The following is an 18,451-nucleotide window of genomic DNA, read 5'->3' as shown; positions in this document are numbered from 1 at the left end:
AACTGCATACATGATTAGCAATAATACCACCAATCACTACTTTATGTTACACTACAACTGCATACATGATTAGCAATAACTACCACCAATCACTACTTTATGTTACACTACAACTGCATACATGATTAGCAATAATACCACCAATCACTACTTTATGTTACACTACAACTGCATACATGATTAGCATTAACAAAATATCTCAATTTAATATTTAACTAAATTTTTAATGTTATGTGTGAATAAAATTAAATATTATTTGCCAACTTACAGTTGTAGCATTCTTCCCCTTCCGGCAATATTAGTTATAAATTTAATTAAATGTGTTTGCAGTTTTTACTTGGGAGTTTCTATATCCTGTTCAGTATAACTGTAAAAGTTCTATAGTCAACTTTTATGCTAAATTATGATTAATGTTTTAAGGTTAAAATGTTGGTTGTTCAGTTAAAATTTGGTAGAGCAATAATAATATCATTATTGATTAATATTTACATTCTGATTTCACTTTTTCAGATATTGATTCCATTATTACTGGCACATAACTATAGTTTATTGATTACATAAATTCAAATTTGTCTTCCCCTCCCCTCTAGGTAATCAAACTATAGAGAAATTGTAAAATGCCTACATGAGTTTCTTAACTCAAAGACCAATGAATAATTCATATATTTCATAAATAGGCCAACAACAGTTTTATGTTAATAACTAGTATGACCTTGTGACCTCCCTTTACATTTACTGTATTTACATATAAGTATAATAAACAGTCTTAAGTGTAACTATTAATAACAACCAATACTGGTTTTATTATTCATTTAAATGCAAGAGTGTCTGTCATATGAAAATCATGTTCGTTGTTGGAATCTATATTATGATAGAGTCCTTCTTATCAATAGTTCCATCACACTCCTGATCTAGATGTTCAGATATTTGAAAAACTACCAGCACTAGGCTGTAAATGCTCTTTTATACACTGCTCTAAACAATACATGGTTCATCCAATATAATCTGGTGCACATCGAGAGCAAAAATATAAATAAAGCACAAGTGTTGAAGTTTATTAATTCTGTCCTTCATCTTTAAAAAGTTTTCAATTCTAAATAATTACTTTGAAGCCACTCACACTGAAATTATTGATGCTTGATTTCAAGATATTTTTGATCTTATTTCTTAGCACATTAACTCTCTTTATATAATAAAGGAAGACTGACATAAAATGACAGATTGAGCACATTAAAATTCCCTTATGAGGGGTGTACACTTCATTTAAAAACTTTTTAAAATCTATAACACATTTTTCACACTTTCTGTTCATGAAAACAATGATAGTTACTAACAATATCATAAGCTCCATAAAAAAAGATACCAAATTATACTTGCATTTAACCTGGTCTAAAACTATCAACATGACTATACAATCATATACACATTGGTTTATATGTTTTATTTCTTATGAAAATAATGATGGTTTCTGGCAATATCATAAGCTCTATAAAAAGATATTTATTAAATTATAGTTGCATTTAACAGATATAAAAATATCAACATGATTACGCAATCCTATGTACATTATTTTATGATATATTCCTGTTAACTGAATGATCTCTAGTTATCAATTTCTTACTTGCAACAGTATGTGATACAGAACTTCCAATACAGAGCAAAATGTCAGTGGCAATATATGATACAAACTTTTAATACAGGATAAGATGTCAATGGCATTATGTGATACAGAACTTTCAATACAAGGATAAGATGTCTGTAAAATACACTATACAGAACTTCCAATACAGAGAAATATATCTGTGGCAATATCTGCTACAGTACTATCATTACAGGCAAAATGTCTGTGACAATATGTGGTACAGATCTTCCAATACAGGACAAGATGTCTGGGGCAATATGTGGTACAGATCTTTCAAAACAGGATAAGATGTCTATGGCAATATGTGATACAGAACTTCCAATACAGGGCAAAATGTATATGGAAATATGTGTTACAGATCTTTCAATACAGGATAAGATGTCTATGACAGTATGTGGTACAGATCTTTCAATACAGGATAAGATGTCTATGGCAGTATGTGATACAGAACTTCCAATACAGGGCAAAATGTATATGGCAATATGTGGTACAGATCTTTCAATACAGGATAAGATGTCTGTGACAGTACATGGTACAGAATTTCCAATATGGGGCAAGATGTCTATGGCAATATGTGATACAGAACTTCCAATACAGGGCAAAATGTATATGGAAATATGTGTTACAGATCTTTCAATACAGGATAAGATGTCTATGGCAATATGTGACACAGAACTTCCAATACAGGGCAAAGTGTCTATGGCAATATGCAATACAGATCTCTGGATATCATTAGCTGGCTTTTTAATCAGAAACTAAGTTAGATTTGTTCAGTCCATTTTGAGCTGAATTACATTTAGGCTACTCTACTCTAAATTCTGTAAATTTGAGCCCTAGATTTCAAACTCATAAGATCTTAACCTTAAAGTTGAGTATTTTCAAGAGAATGTGATTCCTAATGCCAGATCAGATTTATTTTTAGGCTTAAGTATTTGTGCCCTTTTATTCCATAAAGTATTTACCTTATTTGAGTACTTCAACAAATGTTTATAAACACATACATATTATTACAAGGCTGCAGATTTTGTTAAGCACATTCTAGAATAAAATTATGTAATTCAAGCATAAATAAAGTATTAAAAATTTACTAGACATCAATATAATAAAACACAATGCAATGCAGAGGTAAAAATTAATTTTAGTAATTAATAGATTTTTTGGTTAATTACTGGATCATTAAACCTGACTTTTGTGCAGGTGATAGTACTAAAAAATGCCATGTACACATCCAGTTTGAAGATTCAGCTATCTCACTAAAATATTATTTCTTTAAAAGGGAAAATGTTACTCTTTAGTGTCTTCTTCTGTTCTTAAAACACAGAAATGAAAATTAGCCATAAACATGGATAACAGATATTCAACCACTCAAAACGTATTACTGCATTACACAGTGTAAACAAGTTTAAAGTACAAGTGTTAAAAATTCAGCAGCTTTTAAAGCACTTACATATATTCAATGGTACAAGAAAGAATTTTTGAGTTAATAATGAATCTGTTATGACTTTACAGAAAGATTCCATAAAGAAGACTTGCCACTAAAATATCCTGTGTTTTCATATCTTTATCAGCCACAAAATATGCAGTGTGTAGACCTGGTATATGACATCTTTGTCCCATTGTCCAAAAATGAATTCCTAGTAAAAAAATACTTAAGTTATATCATCGAAAAAATACATATAAAAAAAAATTTGGAAAAGAAACTTTATAAATTCTAGTAATTCACGGTATTTATTTTGTTTACTCCTAAATGTTTTTCATTCTGCCACTTGAAGCTGTACTGTCTGAATTTTTACTCTTCAAACCCATAATTGTTTGTGCATTCTGCTGCAATTATTTTCATGATGTCCTAATAATTATTACCATACCTTATATAACTTCTAGTCTGTTTATAAAAGGTGGATAATAACATGGTTTGGATTAGTTTTCAGCCAAAGGGACATAAATGTTATTGGATACTGTCACTGTCCAATGGGGAAATTGGGATTTTTGGCCAGACACTGGCAGTGTCCAGTCAGGTTTGAGGGGTTAATCAGTTGCATTCAAACAGTAAAGTGCTCCTGACAACATGGTACAGTTCCCCTGTGATGGTTATCAATAAAAAAACAAAAACAAAATTAGGTATGTGCAAGCAATAAACATTTTAGAGCATCTGCATTATTCTAACATGATGTTAATATACCATTTTCAGCTAGATTTTTGTTTAAAGTAATTTCAAATTATCCTTTCTTTCAAATGATAACATTTGGAAGTTGTTATGTCAACAAGAAAATCTTGCCACAATGTTTTAAAGGTTATCTGGACATTTCTTACTTGGCAACTCACTAGTGTTGACTAGAAACGACCATGCAGTTGTCTTTTTTTTCTTAAGTATGCAGTAATTCCCTATAAATCTTGTGTTAATCAAATAAATTGATAATTAAGTAATGAAAACATGTTATATTATTTTATGTAAAACATGTTGTAATTGTAATTCAAGTAGCTAGTTATCCAAATTATTTATGATGGTTTGAATAGGATATACATAAAAATAATATTCAATAAATAAGAATTTGAATCCTCAAAATATTTTGCAGTCACATGCTATACTCACAATGTTTATCTGATTTGTTGATGATTTAATTTTATTTGGTGAAGATGATAAAAAAAAACTCATGTATAAAAATGCTGTCACTTAAAAAAATCATCTATTACAAACATGAAGAAAATCGGCAGGTCAAGCTCCAATTGGACTAGAACCAACTGGATAGTCACCGGTACTGTTGGCAATATGAGGTACGTCGTCAAAAAAAAAAGATGAGAAGAGGCACCCTGAGAAGAAGGGACAGGTAAGGGTTGGGAAGGGGAAGGATGGGAAATGGTAATAGGTGGCATATGGGGCTCTGACTGAGACAAACATGCAACAATATTGGTAAGGGTAGATTGTTTTTGGACCGATGCCACCCTTGTCTCTAGTGTTTCCGGGATTGTGTCAAAAATGTATCACCATAGAAATGGAGCCATACATAAGTCCTGAAAATAAGTCGATGGTAAACAGACCTGAGCCAACTTTGCATCACTACCTAGAAGGTCTCAACAATAGAGAAACCACGTATGCAAAGCAAGAGCCAAAGACGACAAATGAGCTAGTGTGGAAGAAAGAAGATAAAGGGTATCCCCAGAAAACCCCTCTGGATTTCTGTGGAGAGCCTCAGAGAGGAGGTGTAGAGAAGAAAGAAACCATAAAAAAGTTGTAAGATGCAGGTGAGAATACTGGTCATTGATCAGACTGACAGATGATTCAGGAGCTGCCCCCAAACAGGCAATATGGAATTAACAGCTGTTAGTCCAAAAAAGGAATAGTGAGTACAATTGTATGAAAGTGCAAACTGATCTGAAGCCTGCAGGAGGTGAAGAATACTAATTCCATCGCATAATTGCGAGGCAAATTGAACAGCATGAAGCCAACTATCAGGGGAGGGAGGAAAAACCAAAAAGGTATGGGAAGATTGGTTATGTAGTAAGTAAAGATGTGGCTCAAAAGAAATAGGAAAAAGGGATAAAATGTCACATACCCAAGAAACAAATCCAAAAAGACCACATTAGGCCTAACTGATTTCTCAGGCGGGGGATGGGAAGGTACGGCAAAATCAGGAGGCAGAAATAGACGATTTAAGTCCATGTCAGTCTGAACAGGTTCAGCCTGTTCCGGAGGAACAGGGGCAAGGTCCGAACACAGAGGCTGGCCTTTCTAGCGGATAAATGTAGATAATTCTACCATCGGGTTGCCTGCACCTGAGGCCTGAGAAAGAAGTGATAACATGAACTTCAGAATTCATTGTGAATTGTAATAATGAAAAAGAATAATGTGACTGGAAAAAGTGGAAATTTTAGCAGTTGAGACTCTAAATTAAAAGTTTATTTATGACCAATCAGTGTAAAGAAAAAATTGTATTTTGCACTGGTTTTCATATTTTTCAACTTTTCATTTCACTGTACATTGAAGATTTTGCTACAGTTAATGTTAAGGTAGAGGAAATAAGAAAAAATTATAATTCGGGGAGTTCTACAGGTTACGAAAATTAAATTATAAAACTGAGAGATGAAAAAGTATCTTCACTCTTGCATGAAAATCACCTTTCTCTCAGACCTTCTCAGAAAAGGCTTCATGCAATTGTAGATAAATCTTTAGTAAAAATACTTTATTAAAATTTTTGATTTTTTTTGTATAAAATGATTTAGATTTTACTGAAAACTTGCCAAATTTCATGAACATATACATAGTAAACACAAAATAAGGTATTTATAGCTTGGCAGAAATGGGCTTAGTCCAATGAACCACAACCATTCTTAAAGTGTTAAAGGATTAGCATGATCTTTCAACATCCAGTTTACATAAATATGTTCTAAAATACATGGAAATTTAGAAAAATTACCTTAATATACCTGAATAAAGATGTATTCTATACTGATTATGAAAAGGTGAAATTAGAGGCTATTTCAACTACACCTCTATATGTTAAAAGCATTCAAATAACAAAGACACATAAGAGGTTCAGAATCAACTGCATGATACTCATCGGTTCCAAGACTATAACTTAATATTTTTAGATATGTATGTAATAACACAAAATACAATGTTCTATAGAGAATGGAAAATTACAATATCACTACCTGCATGTGTGCCGACAACCTCGCCAGTCTCAACGTCAACAAAGTTACCAGGTTTGGGTTTGACATAGTCTTTAATAAAATCTTGAAAGTTCCTCTTTCCTATAAAGCATATTCCTGTACTCTATCAAAATGAAAAAGATATAAAAACAAAATTACACAGAACCAATTCCACACAAACATTCGGAAAGATAATAGTGTAACATTCAATACTTGTACATAAAAATGGGAATAAAAACTACTAGAAAATGTCATTCAGTTTTCCATTTGAGAAACCACCATTATGTAATCAGAGACAAGTTTCTGCACCTTGTAAACAACAATGAAATAGTATTCCTACCTCCTTTTTCTTTGCAATATAATTCAGACCAGCATGAAGAGCTATTTTCTTCACTGAATTCTTCGTTATTCCTCCCAGTGGAAAAAGTGTCCTCTGGAGGCTTTTCTGAGGAACCTGTGATAAAAAGAAAGTCTGGTCCTTTCCACCATCAACAGCTTTCAACAAACGTACCCCTATAAAAAGCAAATGAAATACACTAGTCACTCTTCTTTCCTATCACTTCATTGACTGACTTACAATGCATCAGTCCATAACATGTTTCATTGGTTAATGTAGTAATTAAGAAATACACTAGTCACTCGTCTTTCCTATCACTTCATTGACTGACTTACAATGCATCAGTCCATAACATGTTTCATTGGTTAATGTAGTAATTAAGAAATACACTAATCACTCGTCTTTCCTATCACTTCATTGACTGACTTACAATGCATCAGTCCATAACATGTTTCATTGGTTAATGTAGTAATTAAGAAATACACTAGTCACTCGTCTTTCCTATCACTTCATTGACTGACTTACAATGCATCAGTCCATAACATGTTTCATTGGTTAATGTAACAATTTTAGTAACATCACCAAAACTGAATATATTGAGCTTTCTTGGTTTCTTTTTCTAATATATTTATTGATGTGCCTCAGAAAGCTATGCTGGGTTTGTTTGTGTTTCTCATTTACATTAATCATGTTGATAAGAGCATCATTGGGGAATTGGTTAAGTTTGCTGTGATTTTACAGAGAGATCCACATTAGTTTCTTAATTAGGTAAAACATATAAGATGGCATTTAATTATGATAAGTGTAAGGTTATATACATGAGTTATCATACTACAAAGTTATATACATAATGCAAATACAAATCGTCTTAATTAGGTGGATAATGAAAAAGATCTTCGGGCACCGGTTGCAACTTTTAAGCTTCTAAAGTATGACAGAAATAGTTGTTCCCATGCTAACACATGATTTGTGGAATCCTAGAACTACTGGCTGGAATTCAATTTTTTGATAATCTGCGTTAATTATAAGATTGTCTCCCAAATCATATTCCAAATTTTTTAAAATGTGAAATACAGATAAATATATAAAGATATCTGTAGCTTGGAAGATAGTATACAGAAAATGGTACCTATGGAATCTTATCAGGATAGATTTTGGCTGACAAATGACTCTAAAAGTTTTGTTAACATCCCATGTCTGAAATTAATGTTAAAAAGAAATTAAAATACCATAATCATGATGGGTGCTTGAACTTAGGAAACTCATTCTTACACTTTTCAAATCACGCACAAAAAAGATTCATTTTAACAAGCTAATAAGCACCGTTTGCATCTCAAGAAATCTCGCATGCCTCCCGAAGATACAGCAAAAAGTCTGCAGACTTATAATGCTAGTAACAAGGTTTCGACACCATTGGTATGCTCAGCTCAGGTAGCCCACTGTGTAGCTTTGAGCTTAACTACAAACAAACACTTACATGTACAGTAAAAAATGACCTTGGGAAAGGAAAGATATAATCCTAAACATTTGTAACATTAAGTGTATGGAATCTGCCTCAAATATTCCTGCCATGTTTCAAAGGTTTAAAGAATTAAGTAATTAATGTAAAATATAAATGATTAGAAAAGGCACATATTTAACAAAAACTTACAAACAATCTCATATGTATTTCTCGAATGGATTAAAGTTAACATTTTCCTACACTGAAAATGTATTTCTGAAAGATGGTGCCCTCTATATGCACAAATTTATGCTCACCACTAACCTTGATACTCTCACATGTATTCAAATGAGACATTTACATGTTATCATGCAACAACCCTCCATCAATAGGAGTGTGACACAACTTCTGTTTTCATTCATTCCCTCTGTTCCATGTAGCCCGTAATCAGTTTAAGTTTGGGCAGTACACAGAAAATCCAAACCAGCAGTGGAGAGTTCGGGTAGGAAATGTGAGGGGAGGTAAGTATCTATCAGAAATATAATTGCAGTGTAGGAAAATGTTACCTTCCGATATGATGTCTTACCTCTTCTTGCAAATAGCTAGAATCCCACAAACTTGGTAGAGGGTCTCGTGAGAAAATGATCCCTCTTTAGAAAGTGCCCAAGGGAAGACTATGGGGTGTGCAAATAATCAGATGGCAACACTCCCGTGGGAGACCACACCACTTTTGAGGTAAATGTACTCGTTGCCCACGTGAAAATGTGTCACAATAAGGGCAGAATCACAGGAGGGACTCTACCCCATGTGTGCAAATCCAACACAACCATCACCATATTTGCCAAGAACCAAGACATCTGGGGGATGGTAGGAAGATAGACAGAAAAGTGTGGGTGCCTCTCCAGTTTATCACCAGGCAGCATTGGGAATGTATCATCTAGTCTGCAGTAGGAGGAGGGTACCTAGCCACACACTTGTGTGAAATTAAGGGACCCCAGGTGTAGAGTGACTTGGGCATGTTGGACCATAAATGGGAGATCAAGCTCAACCAACACCAGTCCAACCAGAGTTGCAGAGAACCATGACTAATGAACACTGACTGTAAATGGGTTTTCAACAATGTATATTTACAAAGATAACAAGCGCTAAGACAAACTTACTTAAATTGGCAATTTTATAGATACCCTAACATTTTGACAATGTTTATTTGCTGGCTGAGATTGTAAAGATACCAAGCACTACAGCAAACATGCAACTGGGGATTATATAAACATTCTAACATTCTTCTTATCAAAGGGCTACTTTGACTGCAGTATTGCACAAACCTTAGTGCATATTATTTGTGGTGATAAGGCAAACTTGACTCTTTGTTTGTGAAGATTAGAGTGCATATTATATTTGGGAGCATCTTACATTCAGAAAATTATGGTACAATCTTTAAGACAGTCGTGCTTACTTTTATTTTCTTGATAATACTCCAAGTCTTCACCAAATGATGTTCTTGCATAATGTCCTGTTGCAATTGCATCAGCACCAAGGTTCTCAGTGGCATAATCATAGAAAATATTAAACTTTATTGATTTGTTACACAAAATGTCAGGATTAGGAGTAAGACCATTCTGGTAATCCTCAATGAGATCACTGGAATTACAAGACAATAATACAAAGTTAATATTAAGCAACAGCACCATGAAATCTTATCCCATTCAAAGCACACTTTTTTTGTAATAATGTTGTTTTTTTTACATATATTACTTCTGTCCCACATTCAAAACTTGAGTTATTATTTTTACTTCTAAAAATATTTCTATAAATTATAGTGATATAACACAACCACATAGATATGAGTGATAAGATACATTCATAAATTCATCTTAAAATTCTTGTTAATACTTGAGAAAAAATTACTGAAATTCAGAAACAGTAAAATTCCTGCCCATTTTTTTAAATACTTTTCTCAACAAAGTTTTTTATTAACCAAATAACATGAGTTAAAACTTTCTATCATCACTAGGTTCAATATCAATCATACACTCACATAAACATTTATTTGTTATTTACTTGAGTAAGGAAACACATTATGCTAATATAATAGTAGGTAGAAAGATGAGAAAGACCAATATTCTGTTCCATCGTCAACAAAACTCTTCTTTATGCTTATAAATCATTGTTTGCCTACCTTTTACTTACTTGTTTTTGTTAGTGTGCTCTACCCTTTACAACCATTGACCAAATATTTAACATATTCTAAATTTTGGTTTATTTTCTGGAAACTTACTAAAAAATAGGGACAGAAATTACTTTTTTCACATGGCAGCAAAATTTTGCTTCTTGATTCAATACCATGCAACAAATTAGAATATGTGATGGCATAATATAAAATTCCAAAATTTATATAACATATAAATATATGAGTAGTTAATATTGATGATTTTAATGTTATATGATTCATCTTTGCATAAAAGTATTCCTTATTTTTTAAATTTCAATCAAAACATGAATGTAAAAATCAAATCAAATACTAATATGCATTTCAGACAGATGTCAATAAATATGATTACAAACTTGTCAAACATTATTTGCTTAGACCATTATCTCTATTTTACACTTTTTTATAATTTTGCTTCTACATAAATGGTATTTTTTATGGTTAAGTTGATTTAATTCCTTTTCATCCGAGATACTTTGGAAAAATTCACTGTTTTGTTTTTCACAAAATAATAAATATCAAAACGATTTTCATAAGACTCATTATGAAATACATTTTATGTAAAATTCCAAGAACGTTGCCAAAAACTGCAGTTTTTCCTATAATTTTTAAAAAAATTATTAAATTTTCCATGGCTAAAGGTATGGTACCATATCCCAATCTCTTTGCTAAAGAAAAGGTAAATCATATTAATATTACATATATAATATTTGGATTAATATTCATATGTAAGTAAATCTTTTAAACATTTAAAACTAGAGAGGCACTTAGTAGAGTGCATACCTCTGCCACGCAGTATTGATCATATTTCGCTCTCAAAAAAGTACGAAAATGTGTCCATATGTCTGTCATTATTAATGGACACAAACCGTTTTTGGCAGGACAATAAGGAATAATATTCTACATACGTCCACCAAGTTTCATCAAAATCCAATCATTTTTGACTGAGATATAGAGCAAAAATAGTGTGAAAAATCAGTTCCCATATTAACAGAGTTCAAACGTATACCAACTTTCATCTAACTCCATTCAACCAGTTTCACAAAAATCTTGTTGACACACACACACAGGGGTGAAAACGTAACATCCATCTATCTTCAGCGGGAGATGTTATAATTCTCAACCTTCACTCTTCTGTGTCACATGATATGTCTGCCCTTTGAATTCTCCATTTCAGATTTTATAACTTCAACAATACAGTTTCTGTAGCACCAAACCAATAACATAGTGACAAAGAAGACTATAAAATTTGGACTTCCTTCCTTCTTGATTTGCTGAGATATCAATAAATTTGTTAAACCCACTAGGGAATGCCCTCATACCTCATTATTATTCACTCATGCCTACTTGTCTGATAGACATGTTTGTAATCAATAGAAATAATATATTTTAATGTACATGAATCTTAATGTCAATTTTTTTTAGCTTTGGTAGTCAAAGATTTTAACTTGCTTAAAAAGTTTGGTGTGTGTTGAGTAAAGCCATTGCTCTTCACAGTAATGGAATTTTTTTAATCTATTTATGGTTTAATTAGAGAGCCAGGTAAATTACAGTAGTTTTGGGACATTCTGTTCTAGTGCTTGATATATTTTTGTGTCTTAAAATACATATTTTTTATGAATTATTTTTGGACAACCAACACAGTGGGAAAAAATGATGGGTTACTGAAGCCTAGCATCCGAGTGCAAATGGTTTCAATACATAAAGTACTAAATTTCTTCTTATTTTTTATGCATAGTTTTATTTATTCTTTTTCGTATCTTTTTTAAAAATTAACTCAATCTGTAAAAATTAGGAAGTTCCTAGGTCAGGTAACAAGATAAGTAAAATATAATTTTATATAATTTGATGAGGAAGCTAGAAAACTCTCATGGTTAGCATCTGACAGTAAACTGATTAATTGTTTACCCTAAGCGGTAACTAGAACATTCCCATGTGATTTATTCCTTTTCATGCAGAGAACAAAGTACACTAATAAAACCATAAGATTAATAAAGGAGGTTTGGAAAGGTTAGAAACTGAATATGGTAGAATAAATAAATGTGATGTCTGTTACAATCTGCAGTCACTCTAGAAAAAAAAATGTATTATTGATTGTATTTTGTATTTTTAAACTCTTCTTTTCACTGTACATTAAGAATTTCTCAACAGTTAGTGTTAGGATAAAGAAAATAAGAAATAAAATATAAAGTGTTACCCAAAAGTTAACATTTTCCTCCATTGAAAATGTATTTCTTATAGATACTTACCTCTTTTCCCAAATAGCTTTTCTCGACTTATACTGTCCTCCTTGATACTCCCATTTACTTTACCCTCATGTGAAACATCTGCACGCTATCATGCAAATGACCATGCAGCAACCACCCACCAATAGGTGTGTGATACAACTCCTATCGTCACTAGTGCCCTCTCTTCTGTGCAACCTATAATTATTTTTGAGATAAGGCAGTAAATAAAAAATCTACACCAGAAGTGGGAAGGTTGGGTGGGTGGGAAATGTGAGCGGAGGTAAGTAACTATCAGAAATACAATTTCAGTGTAGGAAAATGTTACCTTCCAATATGATATCTTACCTCTTCTTACAAATAGCTATAATCCAACATTGAGTTAGCAGAGGGAGTGGTGAAAAGACAATCCCCCTTTAGAAAGTGTCCAAAGGAAGACCATGAGGTGTGGAAATAGACAGAATGCAACACCACTGTGGGAAACTACACCACTTCTGAGCCAGGTATTCTTTTCGTCCATGTGAAAATGTTTTGCAATAAGGGTAAAATCGCAGGAGGGACCCTCCACTCATGTGTGCACATCCAAAACAACCATCACCATATCCACTGTGAACTAACATCCAAGGGGCAGTAGGAAGGTGGACAGCAAAGAGGTGGTGCATTTCCAGTCCATCACAAGGCAGCATTGGGAATGTATTATCCAGTCCACAGTAGGAGGAGGGTACCCAGCCAAACACTTGTGTGAAATTAATGGACCCCAGGTGTAGAGTGACTAGGGCATGTTGGACCATAAAAGGGATATCAACTCAACCAACACCAGTCCAACCATGATAGAAATATCTGGCTCACAGTATGAAGAGGGTCCTCCACCTTTCACCTTGGATATGGGAACTGGAAGGGAAGATGAGCCTCTGTAACAAGGATCCACATCATCATGTGTATATATCCAGTTCCACTCATCACCATATCCACTGGGCACCAACATTTGGGGACAATAGGAAGGAGGGTGCTTCAGTTGAAGGGGCAAACTGCATGTTGGTGGAATGCATCATCCAACACCTAACAACTGGAATTGCACATCAGGTCCAAAGTAGAATGAGTTTCAACAGCATCTACATCGGCAGAACAACACCACCCTACTCTCAACTGAGTGGGAATTAACACACTAAGAAGGAAGCCTTCATCATCCACCACTCCAACAGCTAGTAACTGGTAAGTGGAAAGGACTCTCATACTCCACTATAGGAAGGGGGAAACAGAGCACTGAACAGTCTAGAGGAACGCTACACTGGAGACAGCACAATGGGTGACTGTGATCTTATTTTGAAAAGCAGACCAATCAAGTGACCTACAATACATGGGTCATCAGGAATAGGCAACAATCCCATTTGCTTTACTTATGTTAGTCCATGAGTGTACGATCAGGAGGCAAACATCTTTATAAAGCAAAATACTGCAAGAAATACCTACAAGTAGTCTTGTAGAACACCCCATTTCAACAGTGGGTGCATTTAAGAATAAGTATACATGGTCAAGCAACACTCACCACAAAATGGGATCCTAAGACATAAAAAAAGGGGCCCTGCAAAGAAAAGGTAGAAAAAAGGGTGCACTTACCCACTCATAGACATTGAACAAAAAATGGTGATGGAAGGAAGCTGAAAATCTTTAGAACAGGAAATAACCAGGTGGTGAAGATAGTGATGCTATGAGTAGGAGTCCACATACTGGTACAAATGATGTCCTCCAACAGATAATGAAAATGAGCAGTCCAGGACATGGTAAGGTGACAGATTTGACATGAAGAGACACAGAAAATATTATAAACATCTGGTGAGAGGGGAAAAATAAATAAGGCAAAGAAGCTAGCAAATCCAAGCCATAAGGGGAATAGGAGAAAGGTCATGGAACTGGGATGCATTCGAAATTACAAACAAACAGGAACCATGAAAAGAAGTGGTGCACACCATGAAACAGTGGGAAGCCCTGACCAGACAGAGGAGGCAAGCAGGGTCAGAATGGTCATAAAGGTGTGATATGGAAGGAAGGGAGATGGATGTGAAGGTGAAGAGATAAATAGATTAATAAAAAACAGTAAGAAGGTGAATTTATAAAGAGAACAATAGACTAATAAAAACAGTAGCTGAAGTTTTGGGTAGGAAAGAATGAATAAAGAAAAGGATCATGTTAGAAAAGTAAAATATGGTGTGGTGGACATCAATAGCAAACACGTCTGATTGACAACACCTGCCTGCAAACAGGAAGAAAAGGGTATGTAAGGAGAGGTGAGAGAAGGAATAGGTTGACAAAGGCTCAAATGGAGGAAGGGTAAAGGCATGGAGGACAACAATGAGGATCCAATCTGGGAGAGTGGCAGAGCAAGGGGGGATGGATGAGGCCAAGTGAATGAAACAAAATAGGTGAAAGGAAGACATAGGCATATCATATAAAATGAAACTTGGTTGAAAAAACAACACAGAGAGGTCTGGATGATGGAAAAGATAATGGGAAAGCAGACAAATGGAAGGGTAGGCATACAGGTCGAGGCTCATCCAAGCTTGACTGAGTGCATCTACTGCTCCAAACAATCATTGTGGAACAGGAGACCAAAACCAAAGGACCTGGGAATTGAGATAAGTGGCAAAGGAATCCAGACATGGAACAACTCAGTGGGAACAGAACCACCAACATACCAGTGGGCCCAGTGACCACTCGATATAGAAAATCCTATTGGGACGAGATAAGCGATTCGCAAAGAGATTCAGGGCACCCAGAATATGACAGGTTATCAATTGAATAGGATGTCCTTGGGCCCAATACAGGAAGTTCAGTGTCTGAAAACAGAGGTCTTTTGACCAAGCCTCCTTGCTTGGAGAAGAACAAGACCACAGTCAAGTTGTTGGAATGCACCATCACCGACCAATTTTGAAAGGCTGGAAGGAAGTAAACCAAAGCCCGATAAACAGCGATGAGCTCCAAGAGGTTGATATGGAGAGAGGTCTCCGATAAGAGTCCACTGACCCAAGACCACTCGAGAGTCCAGGAAGGCACTCCAATCTGAAAGAGAGGCATCCGGAAAGAGGTGACATACCAAATGAGGAGGAGGAACACCCATAGTGGTATTGTTTAGATCGAACCACCAGGTGAAGTCGGTCTGTAAGGAAGGGGTGTCCAAGGGATCCCAAATAAGGATCCACTGGTCCAACAAAACCCAATGAAGGTGACACATGTGGGTATGACCAAGAGGGATGAGGGCTTCCAAAGAACCTCACAACCCCAAAAGAAAGAGAACCCCTCATGCAGTAGGAGAAGGAGAAGAGGCTGCAAATTAGAAGCTCTATAGCCCTCAACCGAGGGGAAAGTTTGGGCTTGAATGAGTAGGGAATTGTGTGGGGGTGAGGAATGACTTCTCCACCTTCAACAACCAACCATTCCAAGCCACTTTTCTTAGGAGAAACTGAGTATAAAGGGTAGAGTTGACCTGTGAGGAAGTTAGAAGTAGCCAGCCATCTATTTAATGGTGGAAACTAAGGCCCCAGGAATGAAGATGAGTAAGCACCCAGACCACCTGACAATAAACATAAGGAGTCCAGGCGAGTCTGAACAGAAGATCTCGGAACCAAAACACGCATCTAGGTACACATCTAACAAATCGATCTTCATCATGTGCAGATCAGGAGTGAAAGCTCAATGAAGGGTTAAGTATGACTCTATGAGAAAATGTAAGAGGACCAAGAAGCAGTTCCAAGCCAAAAGATCAATGACAGGGTGTCAGTTCCCAGTCTTCTTGTAAATAAAAACCCAGATGAGAGGAATCCCCCCATACAATGGCACCCTTGCAAAGCATGTCCCGAAGTGCCTCCGAAAGCCACAGGCTGGATATGAGATCTTGAGGAGAAGAGAAGGAAACTAGATGCTAAGACAACAGAGAAGAATAATCGAAAAATGATACCTAGACTCTCTGAGACAACCCTCAGAACCTCCATATGTGAGCAAAGTAGAGGAGCCTGGCCCCCACATGACTTGAACCCACAACGTAGTCATCAAGACCATTTGTTGCCCTAGTACAGTGTCCCAAGAACTGACAGCAAACCTCAGGAATATGAGTGGCCAAAACAAGTAAAGGAGAGGAAAGAGAAGTGTGAGACACAGAAACAAGTTCAGTAAGGGGTGGGAGAAAAGAGAGGTATGCAACAGTACAGATTCAACTCTGGTGTACAAAAAAGTCAGAAATGTCTCCCAAAACCTCCTGGTGCAGAAAAGAAGTCATTCGCAAATCACAGAAGCTGGAGGGAGTCAAACACACCTGACCCAACAGGTCCCAATAACAGAGGAGCCACATGTGCATGGAAAGGGTGGAAGAGTAGAGGCATGCCAGAGTGGAAAATTGAAAATTCCGAACTGAATCCATGAAAACCGAAATTACTGGTGTCCGAACCCTACAAAGGGACAAGCAACTCAAATCACTGCAAGTCGAAGTAGGGAAACAGAGAACAAAGATATGCCAAAGCATGTTCATCCAGAATATGCAGTGGGTCACATTGCATAGTGACTCACGAATAGAGCTGGAACCCATCTGAGCCCCAATATCCAGTGAGGGAGGAAACACTAGATGCTGTTCTACCAACCCTTAACTGAGTAGGGCAGGTGAGAAATCATAGGAAACAAGGAAAAGTTATAACATACCTGATTGATTAAGCCAACAAAGGGGGAAGGAGGTCTGGGTACTTTCCCTGAATGAAACACGACTGTGAGGCATGAGGTAGGAGAAGGAAACAGGCTGCCCAAATCCTCATCTCCATGTTCAGGCATACCTGCACATGGTAGGAGAGGACAATCATCAGAAGACACAGAAGATTGCATAAAGGTAACCAACTCCCTTCAAACCAAAGCTGTTACTTCCTGAGCCAATAAAGCTTGCCTTGACACCACTGAATGGCAGGAAGATCAGCTGTAGTAATCACAGTAGCAGGTGGTAGTTGCAATATGGAATTGCAAAATCATGATGAGTGGATTTGTATAGGAAAAAGGAGAATTGAAGCTCCAATCACAATTCCAAAACAGTGATTTAAAAAAACCTGGAAAAAAATACAAGGCCTTCAATGATATTCAACTGAACTATTGAATGAAAACAATCAGTAGGAAAACATAAACAAAAACAAGTCATAGCAGTAAGACTGCCAAACGAGAAGTGATTACAGGTTGCATAGAAGAGAGGGAGCTAGTGACAATGGGAGTTGTGTCTCACTTCTATTGGTGGAAGGTTGCTGCAAGTATTAAGGCTAGTGGCAAAAGCAAAAATTTGTGCATATAAAGGGCAGTATAAATCCAGAAAAGCTATTCGTGAGTAGAGCTAAGATATTTCATCAGAAAAAAACTTTTGTTATTCATTTAGGAGGGTCTAGAGCAGTGGCTTCCAAACATTTTTTATTTTCAACCCATTCCAGACATTCTAAATATGCATGATTATATCTGTTAGAAAATGTATTTTAACCAGTCCATTCAACTGTGTTTGCTACATATGATTTTGTCCACAAAACTCACAACCCTGCCAGAGCCTGCTGCGATCCCATATTTAGGAACCACTTTTCTAGAGGTTATGCAAATGAAATATGAAACATTAAGATGAAAATAAATATTATTATCCTCAGCATAAAAATCACTTTTCACTCAGACTGACTCAGTAAAGGCTTTATAAATTCACAGACAAATATTTAGTAAAAACACTTTATCAAAAAACTGCTATTTTGTATACAAAAGACTTAATGTTTATCTTTAGTGCTTATTAAAAGCTTGCCACATTTTCCTGAAGATACACTTAGTAAATTCAGAGTTATAGTATGTATAGAAAGAGTCAATGGTTTATAACTATGCAACACTCACTAAATTATCTGTGTGTGTGTGTTATATATAATTTTGATGAAAGAGTTAGCACAATGATCACATATAA

At 35.4% G+C, this 18,451-nt stretch overlaps 1 protein-coding gene across 1 annotated transcript in view; it reads right to left on the bottom strand.

Moving 5' to 3' along the window:
- Positions 1-3,145: 3,145 nt before the first annotated feature.
- The window catches only part of LOC106469091 (mitochondrial tRNA-specific 2-thiouridylase 1-like), a 25,749-nt gene continuing 10,443 nt past the window's right edge, over positions 3,146-18,451 (bottom strand). Inside the window, exons 4-7 of the mRNA XM_022397501.1 lie at positions 9,524-9,708; positions 6,630-6,802; positions 6,293-6,413; positions 3,146-3,276 (exon numbers count right to left, since the gene is read on the bottom strand). Coding sequence (XP_022253209.1) covers positions 3,146-3,276; positions 6,293-6,413; positions 6,630-6,802; positions 9,524-9,708 — 610 coding nt within the window. The remainder of the gene's footprint in view (positions 3,277-6,292; positions 6,414-6,629; positions 6,803-9,523; positions 9,709-18,451) is intronic.

This window comes from Limulus polyphemus, unplaced genomic scaffold (genome assembly GCF_000517525.1).
Source record: "Limulus polyphemus unplaced genomic scaffold, Limulus_polyphemus-2.1.2 Scaffold3296, whole genome shotgun sequence".
Lineage (NCBI taxonomy): Eukaryota > Metazoa > Arthropoda > Merostomata > Xiphosura > Limulidae > Limulus > Limulus polyphemus.
Note: the sequence above shows the minus strand (reverse complement) of the source record. Positions and strands in the feature narration are given on the sequence as shown.